At 41.0% G+C, this 20,501-nt stretch overlaps 1 protein-coding gene across 4 annotated transcripts in view; it reads left to right on the top strand.

The window, feature by feature from the left end:
• Positions 1-20,501, top strand: part of MAST1 (microtubule associated serine/threonine kinase 1) — a 138,439-nt gene that overhangs the window by 69,189 nt on the left and 48,749 nt on the right. For 2 of the 4 annotated variants that reach the window (XM_073622704.1, XM_073622706.1), the window contains 10 exons: positions 10,234-10,312; positions 10,864-11,024; positions 13,153-13,228; positions 13,376-13,585; positions 13,785-13,886; positions 14,558-14,687; positions 15,883-15,947; positions 16,559-16,647; positions 17,991-18,199; positions 20,202-20,340. In XM_073622704.1, the coding sequence (XP_073478805.1) occupies positions 10,234-10,312; positions 10,864-11,024; positions 13,153-13,228; positions 13,376-13,585; positions 13,785-13,886; positions 14,558-14,687; positions 15,883-15,947; positions 16,559-16,647; positions 17,991-18,199; positions 20,202-20,340 (1,260 nt within the window). Of the gene's footprint in view, positions 1-10,230; positions 10,313-10,863; positions 11,025-13,152; positions 13,229-13,375; positions 13,586-13,784; positions 13,887-14,557; positions 14,688-15,882; positions 15,948-16,558; positions 16,648-17,990; positions 18,200-20,201; positions 20,341-20,501 lie in introns of all 4 variants that reach the window. The other 2 variants (XM_073622703.1, XM_073622705.1) reach the window with 1 other exon arrangement.

Genomic DNA, 20,501 nt, shown 5'->3' with positions numbered 1-20,501 from the left:
AGATGTGCAGGGGGATACAGTGGTGGGGCAGATGTGCAGGGGGTTACAGTGGTGAAACAGATTTGCAGGGGGGACAGTGATCTGAGGTGTGAAGTTGCAGGAATTGGGGCTGATCTGAGGTGTGAGAGTGCAGGATGTTAATTTCTCACTACTTAAGTAGTTTACAGCATTTACTTTATAAAAAATCCTTTTCGTGATTCAGAGTGTGAAGTTGACATTTTTTTGTTATAAAATTGGCATGCTCAATTTCTTTGAAAACATTTTTTGGCACACTTTGCTCAAAAGGTTGCCCACCCCTGTGGTAAAGCATATGCAAAGGCCAATTTTTGTAATTTGTAATTTTTATTTTTTTTGGGGAGGAGGGAAAGAACCCTTGTCAGGTTTTTACTACTGCCTTGTGTCCCTGTTCAATATGGTGACTGAAGTTTGGGGCTTCAAGTGAGAGAAAAGCCATCATTTTAAATCATCCCCAGAACAGGAGTAAAGAGCAAATCTTCTGATGGTGACAGCTGTCTAAGAGGGTATTTGCCTCACTTTGGAAAGATTTCTTTTTACTTCCTGTTGTGTCTATGGAACAGGAAGTGAAGGGGAATCTCTCCAGTGGGAAACAGATGGTAAAAAAATCCTGAAAGGGTTTTAACCATTCCCAAAAAAAAAAAAAAAGGTTTGGCTTTTGATATATATAGTGGGGACGGAAAGTATTCAGACCCCCTTAAACTTTTCACTCTTTGTTATATTGCAGCCATTTGCTAAAATCATTTAAGTTCATTTTTTTTCCTCATTAATGTACACACAGCACCCCATATTGACAGAAAAACACAGAATTGTTGACATTTTTGCAGATTTATAAAAAAAAAAAAACTGAAATATCACATGGTCCTAAGTATTCAGACCCTTTGCTGTGACACTCATATATTTAACTCAGGTGCTGTCCATTTCTTCTGATCATCCTTGAGATGGTTCTACACTTTCATTTGAGTCCAGCTGTGTTTGATTATACTGATTGGACTTGATTAGGAAAGCCACACACCTGTCTATATAAGACCTTACAGCTCACAGTGCATGTCAGAGCAAATGAGAATCATGAGGTCAAAGGAACTGCCTGCAGAGCTCAGAGACAGAATTGTTGCAAGGCACAGATCTGGCCAAGGTTACAAAAAAAATTCTGCTGCACTTAAGGTTACTAAGAGCACAGTGGCCTCCATAATGCCTAAATGGAAGATGTTTGGGACAACCAGAACCCTTCCTAGAGCTGGCCGTCCGGCCAAACTGAGCTATCGGGGGAGAAGAGCCTTGGTGAGAGAGGTAAAGAAGAACCCAAAGATCACTGTGGCTGAGCTCCAGAGATGCAGTTGGGAGATGGGAGAAAGTTGTAGAAGGTCAACCATTACTGCAGCCCTCCACCAGTCGGGGCTTTATGGCAGAGTGGCCCGATGGAAGCCTCTCCTCAGTGCAAGACACATGAAAGTCCGCATGGAGTTTGCTAAAAAAACACCTGAAGGACTCCAAGATGGTGAGAAATAAGATTCCAAGAGACCAAGATAGAATTTTTGGCCTTAATTCTTAGCGGTATGTGTGGAGAAAACCAGGCACTGCTCATCACCTGTCCAATACAGTCTCAACAGTGAAGCATGGTGATGGCAGCATCATGCTGTGGGGGGTGTTTTTCAGCTGCAGGGACAGGACGACTGGTTGCAATCGAGGGAAAGATGAATGCGGCCAAGTACAGGGATATCCTGGACGAAAACCTTCTCTAGAGTGCTCAGGATCTCAGATGGGCAGAAGGTTTACCTTCCAACAAGACAATGACCCTAAGCACACAGCTAAAATAATGAAGGAGTGGCTTCACAACAACTCTGTGACTGTTCTTGAATGGCCCAGTCAGAACCCTGACTTAAACCCAATTGAGCATCTCTGGAGAGACCTAAAAATGGCTGTCCACCAACGTTTACCATCCAACCTGACAGAACTGGAGAGGATCTGCAAGGAGGAATGGCAGAGGATCCCCAAATCCAGGTGTGAAAAACTTGTTTCATCTTTCCCAAAAAGACTCATGGCTGTATTAGATCAAAAGGGTGCTTCTACTAAATACTGAGCAAAGGGTCTGAATACTTAGGACCATGTGATATTTCAGTCTTTCTTTTTTAATAAATCTGCAAAAATGTCAAGAATTCTGTGTTTTTCTGTCAATATGGGGTGCTGTGTGTACATTAATGAGGAAAAAAAAAGGAACTTAAATGATTTTAGCAAATGGCTGCAATATAACAAAGAGTGAAAAATTTAAGGGGGTATGAATACTTTCCGTTCCCACTGTACATTAAAAACATGGAGGCTCCATGCACACTGGGCTTAAAAAAAAACCCAGTTCCCTTGGCAGAAAAAAAAGCTCATATAGAACATTTTTTGTACAAAGTTCAGACGAGTTTAGGAGAGTTTTGCGTTTTTTTTTCTGCAAGAAAGCTCCAATCAGGAACACAAACCAGAAAGTTTTTTTTTCCTGCCTCAAACGTTGAGCTCAAAATATGCCTGTAATCTTCCTACAGGCATATTGTCCTGCATGGACACATTAGGAGAAACATTGAGCTGCTTCTACAGGCAGAACACAAAACTCCTGTAGAAGCAGCGATTTTTAGGCCAGCGTGCATGGAGCCTAAGGCCTCATACACACGGGTGTTTTCACTGCGGCGTTTTTGAGCTTTTTTTGCAGCTTAAAAACGCCATTACAAGTTATTCAATGGCCTCATACACACCATGGCGTTTTCGAGCTGTAACAGGCATTGGCGTTTTTAATCTCCGAAAAAACCCAGGACCAGCGCGCTCTGAGTCTCCAGCGCTAGAGCTTTTAAAAACGCCAGATGCCGGTGAAGGGTGTTCAACGCGGTCTAACGAGGCTTAACGCTGTGTACACAGCATTAAGCCTCGTCCAGCGTTTCTCTGTCTCTATTCAAAATCAGTGGTTCCCTATGGGAGCCCATTGATCTGAATAGAAGTCGCACCAGAAGTCGGATCAAGATGATCTGACTTGCGATGCGACTTGTGTGCTGAGAATCTTGAAGGGGAACCCCGCCAAAATGAAAAAAAATTTTTTGCGTGAGGTTTGTCTGGGCCACCGTGGCCCAGACAAATTATTTAAGGTGACACTAAACCCGGAGTTAGGCTTTAAGGCAGCAAGATACGTTCTTGTATTAAAAAAAAAAAAAGGTATAGACTCTAGAGAGGGAGACATAATCGTGCCCCCTACTAAGAATTAGGAAGACCTCTTCTTGAGGTTGCAGTTCAGTTTTAGAGTGCTGAGAAGGACAACTAAACTAATAAGGGGGAGGGAGCTTAAATAAAGGAAAGATTAACTGAATTTAGTCTCCCTTGAGAAGGGGTGGCTATGCATAAATAGTCCACTTGCTGGAGAGTTGTTCACTTTAAGGTCACTGATAAAGACACAAGGACACTCTATGGCTGGGTCTACAAGGATTGGCCTTTGAATTAAGAAAGAGAGAAGAAAAAGACTTAACCACTTGAGATTACACATAATCAGATGGATAATACAGTATTAAACTATCTTTAAGAGAATAAGGATTGCAGATGGGGCATCTGCTAAACGAATGTTCTATCATAGCATTAATATTAAATATTATTAATAATATATTTTATTTATATAATGTGATTGCATTTTACATAATTTTAGAGTAGCGTGAGCAGTCATTTTACATAATTTTAGAGTAGCGTGAGCAGTAAGCATTTATAAATTATAAATAATAAGGAACATAACAGCAAATAATGGGTAGGAAGTCCCTGCTGGCTACTGCTTACAATCCAATATCGCACTGTTTCTTTGCTCACTGCTCTGGTTGTCTGTCGAATGGACAATTCTTTTTTAAATTTTACTTATGCCGCATACACACGATCGGATTTTCCGATGGGAAATGTTGAATGTGAGCTTGTTGGCTGAAAGTCTGACCGGGTGTATGCTCCATCGGACATTTGTTGTCGGACTTTCCGCCAACAAATGCTGGCTAGCATGCTCTCAAATTCTCCGCCAACAAATGTGTGTTGTCGGACTTTCCGATCGTGTGCACACAAGTCCGTCGGACAAAAGTCCAAAGTACAGACACGCATGCTCGGTATCAAGGACGAGCTGGAAGCGCTCGGTCTTGTAAAACTAGCGTTCGTAATGGAGATATCACGTACATCTTGTACGTCACTAAGTTCGTAATTGTTGGCCAACATTTGTGTGACCGTGTGTATGCAAGACAAGTTGGAGCCAACACCCTTCGAGCAAAATTCCACGGTTTTGTTGTCGGAAAGTCCGATCATGTGTACGAGGCTTTATACTTTTTTTGTTAGATCTTTGATGTGGATGCATAAAACATAATGGATGGGTTGAATGAAATACCTTTCCTGGAGAAAATGCAGTTCCAACCTCCTTTCAGTCCTGAGTGGAGGCCTAAGCATATTACCTTTACTGATGGGTCCAAGCAGAGTTCAGATCTGGCAGCTCTACTCTTTAAGATCACATGACCAAGTGCCTAGGCTTTCAATCATGTGGCCAAGGCTAAAAGGGAAGTAGGAGGAGCTTTGACAAGTTCCACTTACCATGTTTATAGGTACTGTATATCAGAGGGGAAAAGAATTGTGTATACAATCCAGTTGGTGAGAAATATGGGAAAAACCTTTTTTCAGTGCTGAGGCCTAAGCATATGGTCTTTACCTACACTAGATTGTCAAAAGTATTGTGACGTCTGCCTTTACATGCACATTAATTTTAATGGCATCCCATTCTTAAGCCTGGTACACACGATCGGATTGTTGGCCAACAGAGCGTCAGACTTCTGTCAAAAGGGCGTGTGCCTGGATCTTGTCTTGCATACTAATGGCACACAATTGTCGGCCAACAAACACAAACGTAGTGGCGTACTACGTGGAATTTCAGTTCTTGAGCGATACCCTTTGGGCACCTTCTACTAATGTCGTGTTTGGTGAGCATTGATTCCGAGCATGTGTGTTTGTACTTTGGACTTTTGTGTGACGGACTTGTATACAGACGATACAAAAAACTGACAACAGACCGTTGTCCGCTGAAAATTTACTAGCCTGCCATCTAGACTAGGTTGGACTTGATGGACTTGTGTCTTTTTTCGACCTCACCTACTATGTAACTATGTAACATTTGTTGGCCGAAAGTTGGACAACAATTGTCTGAAGAAGTATACTAACGGTCAGATTTTAGGCCAACAGTCTGTCATCACACAATCCCCTGCCAACAATCGGATCGTGTGTACGAGGCTTTAGTCTGTAGGGTTCAATATTAAGTTGGCCCACCGTTTGTAGCTATAACAGCTTCAACTCTTCTGGGAAGGCTGTCCACAAGGTTTAGGAGTGTGTCTATGGGAATGTTTGACCATTCTTCCAGTAGCGCATTTGTGAGGTCTGGCACTGATGTTGGATGAGAAAACCTAGCTCGCAGTCTCCACTCTTATTCATCCCAAAGGTGTTCTATTGGGTTGAGGTCAGGAATCTGTGCAGGTCAGTCAAGTTCCTTCACCCCAAACTCGCTCATTGATGTCTTTATGGACCTTGCTTTGTGCACTGGTCCGAATCATTTGGTGGAGGGGGGATTATGGTGTGGGGTTATTTTTTAGGGGTTGGGCTTGACCCCCTAGTTCCAGTCAGGCGTCAGCATACCAAGGCATTTTGAACAATTTCATGCTCCCAACTTTGTGGGAACAGTTTGGATGGCCCCTTCCTTTTCCAACATGACTGCACACCAGTGCACAAAGCAAGGTCCATAAAGACATGGATGAGCGAGTTTGGAGTGGAGGAACCTGACTGGCCTGACTTCAACCCGATAGAACACCTTTGGGATGAATTAGAGTCTTCCCAGAAGAGTTAAAGCTGCTATATCTGCAAAGGGTGGGCCAACGCAATATTGAACCCTACAGACTAATGCCCTGTACACACGATCGGACATCGATTGGACATTCCGACAACAAAATCCATCAGATTTTTTCTGACGGATTGTGGGCCAAATGTGTCTTGCATACACACGGCTGCACAAAGTTGATGGAAAATCCGATTGTTCTAAACGCGGTGACGTAAAACACGTACGTCGGGACTATAAACGGGGCAGTAGCCAATAGCTTTCGTCTCTGAATTTATTCTGAGCATGCGTGGCACTTTGTGCGTCGGATTTGTGTACACGCGTTCTTAATTTAAACGATCGGATTTTGTTGTCAGAAAATTTTATATCCTGCTCTCAAACTTTGTGTGTCGGAAATTTCGACGGAAAAAGTCCGATGGGGCCCACACACGATCGGAATTTCAGACAACACAATCCGATCGCACTTTTTCTATCGGAAAATCCGACCGTGTGTGCAGGGTATAAGACTGGCATGTCATTAAAGTACAAGTACGTGTAAAGGCAGGCGTCCCAATACTTTTAGTAATATAGTGTATAGGTATAGGCAATTTTCAGATTTGGCAGCACTACTTTTTATAATAACAAGTGCCTAGGCTATCAAACATGTGGCCAAGGCTAAAGTGAAGAAGAAGGAGCTTTTACGAGTTCCACTTACCAGTAAAAGAATTGTGTATCGAATCCAACTGGTAACAAATATGTGAAGATCCTTTACAAGTCTGTTCACTATTACTCAATATCTGTGTAGTTCCCATGGTGCTCAGAACATACACATTTCCCTGTTTTGTCTCTGTACAACTGCTGCAAGTACTGAAAGATACCTGATGATCCTGCCAGAAATGCAAACAGCTCCTAACTTCCTGTACTGAGCTGACCACACTGCCCAGCAGCACTCTCACTGAGAAAGGGAAGGAAAGTACTAGGCAGGGTTGCCAATCTCCCGCAGCATTTTTTACTGACAAAACATGGAAAATTCACTGGCGGAACCCATTTTTTTCTGGCAACCTGAGAAATTACAGAACTCCTATTGAAAACTAACACAGTAAATATTTGAACAGTATAAACATGATTTGGAAACACTGACAATACCTAGAACAAAATAATTTGCTTGATTTACACTAAAAAAGTCATCACAGCATGAAATTGTCAGCCCCTGATATTTACTGGCAGTTGTAAAAAAAAATCCCTGATTTTTACAAACTGTCAGTAAATTTACTGGCGGTTGCCAACCCTGGTACTAGGATCCATTCAGAATCCTATTGCTTTGCACAATGTGGTGCCTGAATAGTTTCAAGGGACAACCCTGCAATTAGAAACTATGGAAATGCTTTTACGGTATTTAGACTGTTTGATTACTGTCTTCTCCACTTTTTATACTTCTTTTTATTTTGCTGTATCTTTCTGGCTTTTGGCACTTTGCGACAGCGATCTGTACACATAACAACTCTTTGTGCACGGGACAAACTGGTTGCCGAAATAAATCACACACTATGTTTATTGTAATTAGTAGTCATGCACAGGCAGCACAGAGCAGCCCCAGGGGGTAAAGAGCATGCAGGTTGTTTTGAGGTAAGGATTTATTATAACGCTGAACTACAGCAGACAATAAAATATTCCCGTTGAATCCGGTTATGTGTTGGGTAAAACATCACAAAATGTATTTTAAATATATTTCCTTTAAATCTGCGACTCTATCTGTATATTGTCTTCCTGTAATCCCCTGTACAGCAGAACTAAAGTTTGCCATACATTATACAATTTTTGTATTCAATTTCTTTTAGATTTACCTTCATCTATGTAGTGCAAGGGTCTGCCTGATTGCATACAAATTGAAAGTGTTTGGGTTTGACCTCATATTATATGGTAAATCTAAAGAAAAACTGTGCAAGAAAATTGTATTATGTATGGCCAGCCTTAGATTAGGAGAGGGAGGGCCAGGGCTGGGAAGCAATTTTACGTTATTTCATGGCTTTACTTCATTGCACAGTGCTTTTGTTCTAACACTGTGAGCTTACCTACAGGAGTGGAGATAGATTGAGCAGAGAGATGCTCTATACCAGTGGTCTCCAAACTGTGGCCCTGGGGGGAGATGTGGCTCTATGCTTGTCTTTATGGGGCCCTTGAGGCATTTTTCCTGCCATTGACACCAACAATAAGGCACTATTCCTTCCACAGACACCAACAATGGGACAAAATTTCTTCCTCTGACAACAAAAATGGGGCACTATTCCTCAAATTGACAACAAATATTTCTCTAGATATGGCATTGTGTACTCCCACTGGGCACAATCCAGGTCCCCCTAATGCCCCGTACACACGATCAGATTTTCCGACAACAAATGTTGGACATGAGATTGTTGGCTGAAAGTCAGACCGTATGTATGCTCCATCGAACATTTTTTGTGGGACTTTCCGCCAACAAATGTTGGCTAGCAGGTTCTCAAATTTTAAGCCAACAAAACTTTGTTGTCGGAATTTCCGATCGTGTGTACACAAGTCCGACGTACAAAAGTTCACGCATGCTCGGAATCAAGCAGAAGGAGCCGCACTGGCTATTGAACTTCCTTTTTCTGGGCTCGTCGTACGTCTTGTACGTCACCGCGTTCCCACGTTCGTAATTGTTGGCCAACATTTGTGTGACCGTGTGTATGCAAGACAAGTTGGAGCCAACAACCTTTGAACAAAAATCCACGGTTTTGTTGTCGGAAAGTCCGATCGTGTGTACGAGGCATTAGTCTGAAGGACAGAAAACTTGTACTTTATTTAGAAAATTTGGAGACCCTTGGTGCCCAACAGGTGGACCTTTGATATGTGATGTGTGGCCCTTGGACCTCAGCTGTCTGTAATGGGAACTTTGATTAGGGTAATAGTATTGACCTCTACTAGCCTCATGTAATATGTTCCCAGTTTTGTATTGTCTTCTGCAGCCATCCCCGGCCAACACTGTAGCATATCTAAACTCTCTGACCCTCATTTCCTCTCTTAGGTCTGCAGTTTCTGACAATCCTCTCAATCATTATTTATATTGAACATTATGTGCAGTCCTTTTGTGATGTCTGTGGCCGCATTTGAGGCGCCCTTTAGCTCATAAGTTACCAACCACTTCTCTAAACAGTGTGGTGAGCCCCTTTATTGTCCAGTCAGCAGGCAGGGGGTCTGTGACCAACCTGTCAGAAAGCCATTGCAGTAACTATCATTTTTTTCTGTTACTTCAGTTGTGCAGGATGCCTAAAAATGACTGTGCAGTCTAATAGGCATCAGAATTAGACCAAGTGCCCTCAATTATCAGCACTCAGTATGTAGCTAGATACAACCCTTCTCCTTCACTACAACATAAGTCTGGATGGCGAAATTGGTACTGGGGTGTGAGGACGGTACTCAGCTATGCTGCCACAGAGCACTGGCGGTGAAGAGTAGGAAGCAGTATTTTCCCTGAGGGAAAAGGGTATTTCAAGACATTTTCAAAACATAATTCGATCATAAATAGGGGTAGGAGTATGAATAGTTAAATTGGTGTAAAACTTTTATTGGGCTTTAAAGCTGAATTCCAGGAATTCAGCTCCTTTGTAACAAATGAAGGCAGACTATGAGTGAAGTCCAGCAAGGTGCATGACACCTCCTGGGCTTAGCATTTTTATTTATATCTGACAGTTTTATAGTACTCCAGGAAGACAGCTATCGCTATAGTTCTGGGAGCCCAATGCTGATCCTTCTGAGCTACCCATCTTTAACAGGAGATGCAGCTGCTATGCCCGTCCTTCCCCTCCTCCTGCCCATTCACAGAAGCCTTTGTATTAACACATTTACAAAATACAAAGACTTCTCTGAATAGGCAGCAGAGGGGAGGAGGGGCAGGCATAGCTGCTCTTTGTACCTTTCTTCTGTCTCACAGCCCCAAGTGTCTCCAGTGTAAGTCCCAGCAAAGCAATAAACCTGTCAGATATAAATAGAGGTGAGCCCAGGTCATGCAGCTCCTTGGACTTAACTCATAGTGTGTCTTCACTTTTTACAAAGTGGCTGAATTCCTGTAATTCAGCTTTAATGACAAAAGAGAACATTTAGGTCACCTGCCTGACTATGCTCTCTGGCAGGGATGACTGGATCACAAGAGTTGCGTAACAGAATTATAAATCATTTGGTACAGTTAATGTACAGTATATGCATTTCAGCTCTGTGTTTAGCTGTTTTTTCCTGGAGTTCAGCTCTACATTCTGGTAGCTATGTTTATCCCTTTTGTGTAATTAAGCATCATTTCTCCTTATATGCTCTAGGTATGCTGTCTCTCAGTAATACATGGGTAAATGCTTTTACTTTTTTAGCAGGACAGATGGCCGTCGTTGGTCCCTTGCCTCCCTTCCATCATCAGGATATGGAACAAATACCCCAAGCTCCACTGTGTCAGTGAGTAATAAATCCTTTTAAAGTGGACCTAAAGTCTAACCTTATGCTCACATTTACACCTCCTTCACAACTTTGGTTCCTGGCAGACAAGCACACCTTAAGCAGTGCATTACATGGCCACTTCAATAGGTGACATAAAGGTAGAGCCAGCCAGTAGGTAGCTCTTCTGAATACTCACCCTGCCATTTGACAGAGCCCGTTTTTCCAACCACTGCAGATGTGTTGCAGTGCTAGGAACCAGATGATACAGAAATATGATGACAGAGCATGGAAACCAACCAAAAGACTATTAAAGGACATCTGTTATGATAAAAATAACAGTCAGGGTTCCTAGTCTGCCTGCTTGTGCTCAATCAGAGACTCTGAAGCCAAAGGATCCCCTTGACAGTCAAATGGCTTCTTTTTTTGGAAAGGCAATGGCAGTCTCAAGTTATCGATAGACAACAGATTGCATTGGAAGGATCCAATCAACACACAATTATTTTGTAGGGAAGTTGGATTTTTAATGTTTCTCTTGGTTCCTTATTTTCTTCTTTCTTTCTTCTTTGAAGTCCTCCTCCTCATCTCAAGAACGTTTGCACCAGCTTCCCTTCCAACCCACCCTGGATGAGCTTCATTTCCTCTCCAAACATTTTGGCAGCACTGAGAGCATCCCTGATGATGATGGGGGTCGAAGGTCCCCTGCGGTGAGACCCCGGTCTCGAAGCCTGAGGTAAGTTGGTGGTTTAATGATGTTGTTCTGCTCTGAATTCTTGTCAGTCTGTGTACTGTCAAGGTTCCCTTACAAGCTTATTTACGGTAAGCTAGTCTGACTCAAAGTGACCCAAATCGGGCTTCATGGCCTTTTCACTTGTTAGCTTCAAGGATCATTGAACCCTATGAGAAAACACTCAAAGTACACATCTTTGATGTATTTATTTTAATTTAAAATTTATAAAAAAAAAATTTTATTTTGGATAGAGCAAGGGAGGGTTTTTGTTTGCCATCTATGTTCCATTGATGAGACTTCCCTTCACTTCCTGTCCTATAGCTAAAACAGGACATGAGTGAGGGAATCATGGTCTGTCACCAGGGCCGCCAGAACTAGTGTCCCCATTGTAAGATTTCCCCTGTATTAGGGAAATAGTGTTCTGATGTCAACCCATAATTTGATAGTTTCTTCACTTTCACTTTCAATGCTGACAGCTGTTCTAATCCCTCACCACTCTATCCAAAACTAACAAAAAAAAGTTTTGCTTTTAGTTACACTTTAAATTGCTGTTTGTATTGAAAAGAATCTGAATAGGAACTTGCCCTGATAAGTGCTAGGAAAGATTTTGTGAGCACTCATTATAGATTTCAATGAACTCTGAAGGCAGCAAGTAGGAGGGCCACTCCAGCTTCCACCTGGGCTTTTCTGAGTATAGCTAGAACCAGCTAGGGCTCGGGTGCTGTGCTAGGGCCCATCTACTCCTACTCCTAAAATGGCAGTTCAAAGCTACAAAGTTTAGTACTTTAGTGGAAGATAAATTCTGAGAGGTTGTTTTGAGTTACTGAAATTTTATTGACAAAGCCTTATAGAAACCTGTGGTCTTTTGAAGGACAGTGACATCCTATAACCAACCAAATGATCACTTTAATATTGTGCTATATGGAACAAAGAAAGGGACAACTTCTGATATGGACACCAGGAACAGTCCTTTCTTCTTTTAATCACAAGCCTACAGTTTGAACTTGATTTAAAAAAAAAATTCATACAGCCAAGAGTAGTGTTTTGTAATCCACAGAAGCCAATGACTGACCAGCGTTAATTAGTGTAAATGAACGTATTTCTGAATGATTCTTATAGGTTGCTGCACCTCATTCCACCTTTCAGTAGAAAAATAACAGATACAGTGTTTTCTGATGATTACCAATAAAGGAATGTCAGATGACTTATTGTGATGACGAGTTAACACAGGGTAACGCATCAGGACCGGGAATCATATGACTTTCTGTGTCACCGGTTTGCCAATCTGACTCAAGATGTGTCTTTATTTTGCTCTTTAACAATTCACCAGACTGTTGGATATAGAAGTGAGCTCACTATATATGATTCAATGCACTATACTTGTCAGTTGAATTGCCCAGAAGTATGCCAATCTCTGGAGGGTTTGACCTCACTCACAATGAGTAGAATTTGGTTATTTTTGGTGGGATTATGGTGTTGTGAGGCTTACATAATACAGATTAACTGCAAAATGGTGGCAATGAAAGAAAATCTAAAATGCTTTCTTCATCTTTGAGTCTACCACTGCTTATTTATCATTGTTAACCTCCATTCCTGGGTCTACCAATGGTATATTATAACAAATAAGGGTGGTTTCAGTGGGTGCTGCCCATAATTATTAAAGTTAAACTCAAACCAAATTTAATTTTTTTAGTTTTAGGAGTGGAAAAATGTTAGATTTTTATTGTCATCTCCATTGGGGATTCATTTTTACTTTCTTTTCTGATGATACTCTGTCACGCAATGTCACAGGGAAATTGAAAAAAAGGAAGTCTCCACAATGTGGATAGCAATAAAAAAGATTTTAATCCTTCATCTCAATATCCAAAACAAACAAAACAAAAATCCGATAAACAAATTTCAAACGACAGTAGAAAAATAATGGGATGCATAAGCACACCTACACAATAACATCATCATTTCATTCAAACTGGAAGTAGGTATCTCTTGGCCTAGAAAGTCAACAATGGGCCTAACACTGGAAAAGTAAGAACACATTTATTGTGTGAGGGAGCATAGTTAGTAATTCAATGGGAATTCAGTTCAAAGAAACATTGACAAATTCTTAATGACCTTGTCCATTCTTTTGCAGCCCTGGCCGGTCGCCCTCATCTTATGACAATGAAATAGTGATGATGAATCATGTCTACAAGGAGAGATTCCCTAAAGTAAGGATATTGTTCCATTACGTAGCCATCTTCTAGGAGAAGTTCTGTATCACTGTTATGTCTATGGAACTAACTGTATCCTTGATTAAATGTCTTCTCCACTCAGTCATTGCTACCTAATGAGAGCATCAACTTTTGTCTTCTCAGGCCACGGCGCAGATGGAAGATCGACTTCGGGTTTTCATCTCCAACTTCTCTCCAGATAATGTTCTACCACTGGCCGATGGGGTCCTTAACTTCATCCACCACCAGATTGTGGAGCTGGCCAGAGACTGTCTGACCCGGAGCACTGAGGGCATGATCACCAGTACCTACTTCTATCAGCTGCAGGATAACTTAGACAAATTGCTACTGGATGTAATTATCAGAGACAAAGGGGTTGACTAGGCTGGGGTGGCACCGTAAAGTTATTTGTTCACCATGCTGGGCTGGCTCCCTCTATTGTTACTGTCCAGTCATTATTGTAGCCTCTCTTGATAGCTATCAGAAAAATCATCAGTCATTTAAGATTCTTGAAGTGAGTAAGCAATCATGTAACTATGCTTCTCTTCTGCAGGCCGTGGAAAGATCTGAATGCTCTGAGGTGGCTTTTATCGCCCAGTTGATGAAGAATCTTCTCATTATTATCTCTCGGCCAGCTCGTCTGCTAGAGTGCCTGGTGTGTAGTTAATTTTTTGGGGAAACAAAGGCCAAACTGGGGCTAATGTATACATACCCTACTTTATATTTTGTTAATGGAACAAGCATCATCACTAAAGCCAAAAACGTCACCAAAATTCAATGTCCTCTCTTTCTTTTTCCTAAAACCATGCCTCCTTTGATCTAATATACAGGATCATATGGGATACCATAACATCAATGGGTTTGAGCTAAGAACATCTTTATAACCCTGAGCCTCCCAACTGCCCCATGGATGACTGGAATGATCTAGGCAGGCGCACACCTGCTGCTTCAGATCGTTTGACATCAGACAAACAGATGTCTGGCAGACAGTATAGAGTGCACCTGGCTTCACTGAATGTGGACTTGGCAGGAGATTATGCACCTCCAGTCTATGCATCCCTTAGTATCCGTACAAACAGTAGTAGTAGTCATCTTACCAGTGTGCAAAGTTGTAATTTTAATATACTAAAACTTGTCTGTTCAGATACAAAACCAAGACCATTTTTTTGAGAGTTACGGAGAATGTTTTTACTCATGCCTATACAGAAGTAAGTTCACCTACCGGTATATTTTTTAATTGTGAGATAAAAATTGCAGAAACATTTAGGGACATGCAAAGAGACCATCTATCTTTTTAGGGCAAGTTTATTTATATTTTGTTTTTAGGAGTTTAACCCTGAGGAATTCTATCACTTACTGGAAGCGGCTGAGGACCAGGTGAAGGAGGGCAATCTGAAGACAGACATACCCCAATATATCCTTCGTCAGCTGGGACTCACCAGGGACCCTTTCCCAGGTAAGCCACTCTTAGATTCAAAGTAAACTGGGGTTGTGCCTGGACACCAGGGGCCTGCAGCTTATGTCTAGGGGTTTTGGAGCCAAGAAACTTAATGACATGAGCATGATAGAAATACAGAGCAGAGCAAGAATAGAAACATGGGAATAGTGCAGACACACAGCATAGCAAGTACATGGTCAGAACACACAAACAAAAGCATACCACATTGCCAGCTGATGATAAATAGCTCAAAATGGAGTGCACTTAAGTTAGGTGAATGTACAGATAAACTTGCAACAGGATATACATTAGATAGGCACAGACAGAGTTCCAGTACACAGCATACAGCCAGTAACTGAGCTGGAAATGACAGCAACAGGATACACATTCAAACAGACAGAATCAAAAGCAATGTCAATATAGGTCAGGCTATAGTATCAGAATAAATTGAATACAGGTGTCACAATCTGGGGTCAGGCTCGAAGACCAGTATCTATAGCCATAGCAGGACTACCACCGAACAGCAGGATGGGTACACAGGCAGTCACCCTGGCAGATGACGCAGGCTCACCTGAGGTGCGGAGTCTAAGTACTAATCGGTGTTCACCAGAGCTCCTGATGGTGGAGATGGATTTGGCTGCATGTTAGTACCAGGTTGCGGTCCTCAGCATCGCCCCACCAGGAGGTGAGCAAGCTGGGGTCCAGAAGTGAATAAGCAGGTAAAGATCAAACAGAAGCGTAGTCAGTAAAACAAGCCAAAGGTCAGTAATGAGGAGTTGCAGGTTGGGATCAGGCAAAAGCATAGTAAAATATTGATGGCAGCAGGGAAGATGAGAGCAAGATACTGGCTGAAGGGAGCACAATAATCTGGCAAACAGGAAGTGCAGAGACATGGCTTAAATCTGGAAGTTCATATGAGGAGCAAAGAGTTCAAGGTTCAGCAGAAGTCAAGACACAAGACGGGGTTGTCCAATGGATCAGACAGGCTGCTGTGCTAGTTCGTTTTCTCCACTTACCAATCCACTCTCTAATACTAATAAAGGAATAGGACATAAAACAGAAAGACTGGTACTGTGTCATAACTTTCCACAACAGCATTGACCTTACATGCTGTGAGGCATTGTTGTCCATGTCTGAATTTAGTTTCATAGGATTGCTGTGGTTGTAATGAGAAGAAAAGCCTAACTATTAATTTGCTGCTGTATTTGCACAGAGGAAGCTGATGAGGAGCCAGTCAGCGTTGAGACACACACACCAGAAAGCGAGGACATTGTAGAGGTGAGATTGATATCCATCCGCTTTGTAATTCATGATTTGAAAGAATATTGCAGCAGAGACTCTGCATTGTAACACCATACTAACAGCAGTAGAGTTATTCATTATTTTCATTCAACCAGCAGAGTTGAATGAAAAAAAAAATGAACCCATCCACACATTCGATGTGGATGGTGGAATCACTCCTGCTGAGCTATTGTATTCCACCAGCTGGGAGAAACCTGGCAGGCTGGTTGTACACATGTCGATTGATTGGTCGACCTGTACACAACCAGCTAGCCCATACAGGGATCGAAATTCGTCCAGTCCCTGCTTAATTGGAAAAATTTTGATCCATGTATGGCCGGCTTAAGCATCACAAGACACCTGCTCTTCTATTGTTAGCATTAACTTGGTTGATTTAATCTGACCATTGATATATATTTCTAGAGCACTATTCTTGGATGGCCAGACAGTGATACCAGGTTTCATCTGCAAATGGCAATTTTTTTTTTCTTCTTTACATAGGAAAGGTGTTTGTAAATTTTGCAGTCTTTCTAACTTTTCTTGCACATATTATAGCTCAACGTATCTTCGTAGAATTACCTTAAGCTTCTTTGTGAACCACGTTTTAGGGAAAAGGAGGTGCTGTCTCAAAGCCCATAAGACCGCCAGAGGAGAGCGACTTTGAAACCATTAAGCTGATCAGTAATGGGGCCTATGGGTGAGTGTACCTTGTCAAATGCAACACTTTTGCAGTCAAAAAGAACATGAACAATAGGCTCTGCATAAGGTTTAGGGAACACTTTTTACCGGCAAGTAGGTTTCAATGCTTAATGAAGGGTTAGCACACCAAATATAAAAACAAAGCTATGGAGATGAGAAATAAAAGAAGTTGAGGTCTCTTCTATAGCAACCAATCAGGTTTTAGCTTTAATTTTACAACCTGTAGTAGAACATTTGTGCTTTAACTGGCTCAACATCGTGTGGTCAATTTCTTAATTCTTGTAGAATGCTTCTATAAGCATATAAAGGCTAATGTTTTAAAAAAGGCATAGAGAAGACAGCCAGTTTGTGAGCTGAACCAAACTTTACATTATCTAGATTGTTAAATATTGTACTTTAAAGTTATGTGCCTATTTGCCCAGATCATAAATTGGCTTCCTCGCTCAAAGGCAACTAGTCATAACTGGGCTTCTGCAGGAAACTTTATATCCAGGTGAAAGCTATTCCCCTCCATCCCTATTTAGCTGTACTCACTGATCTGGGCCTGACACTTCTGCCAGAACCCATCAAAGCCAGAAGACCACCATGACAACCAGGCATCTAGCATTTTCAGGAGGTCAGCGATGTCAGTTACCATATTTCCCACGGCATGGGATCCCATTAAAACTTGCTGTTAAATTTCAGCTTGCAACTGGCAAACAGGAACGGAACATTTATTTTTCTAGCAAGCTGTAGACAAGATTTCCCAGATTCCTCAGCTCAATGCTTCTGAAATTGGTTCACTGCTTCTTGCAGAAGTGTGCACAGAGCTTAAAGTCAAAAAGGCAATCTGTTGCATGGTGGATACAGTCGATCCACAAAATGAGGAGAAAAGAAAAAAAATAAGTAAAAATAGTGGAAAAAAATTTGAAGAACTGTTGACCTTAATGACCAGTCTTAAATAAATGGTAAACCCTGATTGGTTGCTGTGGGCAAAAACTCCAATGAACTTCATGAATCAGTCCTACTGTTCTACACAAAGTCCTACGGTTTACTTCACAAACTAGAAGTTGCATGCCTTCAGAGATGTCGTTGATGCAATGTTTCTTATTACAACACTGGGGCTGACACTGTGATTATATTTTAAGTACTTCCCTCTAAGAACCTATTTTGGAAGTTGTGAGCAAGTGCATTGACAAGGCCTATCTTAAAATCTACAGAAGCAGGTTAGAACATGCCATGACGTTTGCGTACATCGTTGTGCAATGTACAGTATATATTCAATATACAGAATTAAATTTGAAGGGCTAACCTATAAGTTTCAAAGAAAGTTTTAAATGTTGTGTGGTCCCCTCATCACAGAGCTGTATATTTGGTACGACACCGGGAGACCCGACAGAGGTTTGCTATGAAGAAAATCAACAAGCAGAACCTTCTCCTGAGGAACCAGGTCCATCAGGCCTTCGTAGAGAGGGACATCCTAACTTTTGCACAGAACCCTTTTGTGGTCAGTATGTTCTGCTCCTTTCAGACCCGCCGGCACCTCTGTATGGTCATGGAGTATGTAGAAGGTGAGGCTCAAGATATGTACAGTTAAATAAAAGCCCTAAACCCAAAGTGCTTTATTCAAATGTTAATGTAGATCTAAACTCCAAAGTTTGGTGTGCTTTAAAATGTAGTGATTTTGTACATACTTTCTTTATTTATTAATTTTTGGTCAGGACTCAGAATTAGCAAAAAAAAAATACGATATTGAAATTTTTTTTTAACTTTAAAGTAGAATTCCAGGATTGTTATTTTTAAATCTTATGCTCCTCCTGTACAAAAAAAATAGTGCCAATAGTCTTTAATGTCCCCCTTAGTCAAGCTCTGAGAGTCCTCTTCAATGCAGACAGACGCCCTGTCCTTTTCTTGTGAGGCTAGCTTGTTGTTTACACTCACCCCTAGGGGATACATCATCACCTTGGCTGGGATCACAGTACTCCAGAACTCAGCAGCATTTACATGTCATATGAACGCTGCTCAGTCCTGGATGAATGCCCATCTCCTTGCTGTCACCTGAGAAGTTCTGGTGACATTACTGGACTGAGGCATGTATCGGGTTTATTTAAAAATAAATAATTGTGGGCATCTTTAAGCGCTGCGCAAGCTGTTGGCGCTATAAAAATCCTGTATAATAATAATAATCGAAGGATGAGGGAGGGTTACCAGGCCTGGAGTTCCACTTTAAGTCAGGTTAAGATAACATATTGCACATTGATATTTTGTATTCTCCTTTTGAGCCAGTGGAGCTTTACGCTTCTTTGCATGGATTTTTCAGTATCTCCTTCTGTCAAAAAAAAAAAGCCTGGTTTCTACAGAACTCAACAGGTCAGGCTGTAAGAGAACTTCATGTATTGGCTACGTAGAGCAAAGCAACAGGTTCACTGTAATACTGATCCACTTATCATCTTTTGTATGTTGATGCATATTCCTTATACTAGACATATGCAATTTGTTTAGTTCTGAATTAGTTTTTTAAAGAATCTTGACAAATTCATTAATTCCGAAATTTCCGAATTTTTCAATTTCCGAATTTTTCAATTTCTACATTTCTGAATTTCCGATTTTCAAATTTCCGAATTTTTAAATTTCCGAAAATTCGAAATTTCGGAAATTCAGAATTTCAGAAATTCGGAATTTCAGAAATTCGGAATTTGGAAATTCGGAATTTCGGGAATTCGGAAATTCAAAATTCGGAAATTCGAAAACTGGAAAATTCGAATTCGGAAATTTAGAAATTTGAAACTTCGGAAATTTAAACATTCGGAAATTTGAAAATTCCGAAATTCGAAAATCAAAAATTCGAAAATCCGAATTTTCTGATTTCCGAATTCCGAATTTTCAAATTCCGAATTTCCAAAAAAAGCAAAAAAACTAATGAAACAAAAACCGACACATTTTTTTGTCAGCGTACATGTCTACCTTATACCAGATTATAGCTGATGATGCATGTTTTTAGGTTTTGCTAATTTTAATGTGGAAATAAAGATGTAATTTTATGGACTATGTATTTTTTTTATTTTTGTTTTCGCATATAAATCCCCTTTTCCCACATTCTCTTCCCACTTTACAGTTTCTATTCTCCATTTTAATAATGCCCCACCATAATGCTGCACATGCTTACCTTTCTTTGCTCTCTCATTTTATAGATAGTTTAATAAATAATAAAAAATGTGTAAAAGCTTAGAAACATAAAAAAATTGATCCACAGATGCTATGTAGGTATTGCTATTGAGCGGTGCCATAAGAGAGGGAGCAATAAAGAGCTTACAACTACCTCTTTGCACATGTACTATTATATGGGATAACAAAAGGAATAGCATGGGTCACTTTAAAATAATCTAGGGTTTATGTTTAGGTATCAATCCTCTATGAAGTACCGGTATTTAGAATCCCAGCCTGCCTCCTTTGCAGTTTGTTTCTTAAAAACTACCAGATTGCTTCCTGATTCCTGATTGATGGGGTGTTTGTATAATCTTTGTATTAAGTGTTTTCTGTACTCTTACTAATGCTATGTTCTGTCCCTGGCAGGGGGTGACTGTGCCACACTTCTGAAGCACATTGGTGCCCTTCCACTGGAGATGGCACGGCTTTATTTCGCTGAGACTGTATTGGCTTTGGAGTACTTGCACAATTATGGGATAGTTCACCGTGATCTAAAACCTGACAAGTGAGGATCAGTCTGTTCATACAGTATAATTGTGTACATACAAACAAGGAATTTTTAGCAACAGTGGATTATTTTTTAAATACCCCTCACCCACCCATATGCAAGGGTCAAACTGTGGCATACTTATCAAACTGCAAAAAACATGGGGAAAGTAATGGGGT

This window comes from Aquarana catesbeiana, linkage group LG03, assembly GCF_042186555.1.
Source record: "Aquarana catesbeiana isolate 2022-GZ linkage group LG03, ASM4218655v1, whole genome shotgun sequence".
NCBI lineage: Eukaryota > Metazoa > Chordata > Amphibia > Anura > Ranidae > Aquarana > Aquarana catesbeiana.
Note: the sequence above shows the minus strand (reverse complement) of the source record. Positions and strands in the feature narration are given on the sequence as shown.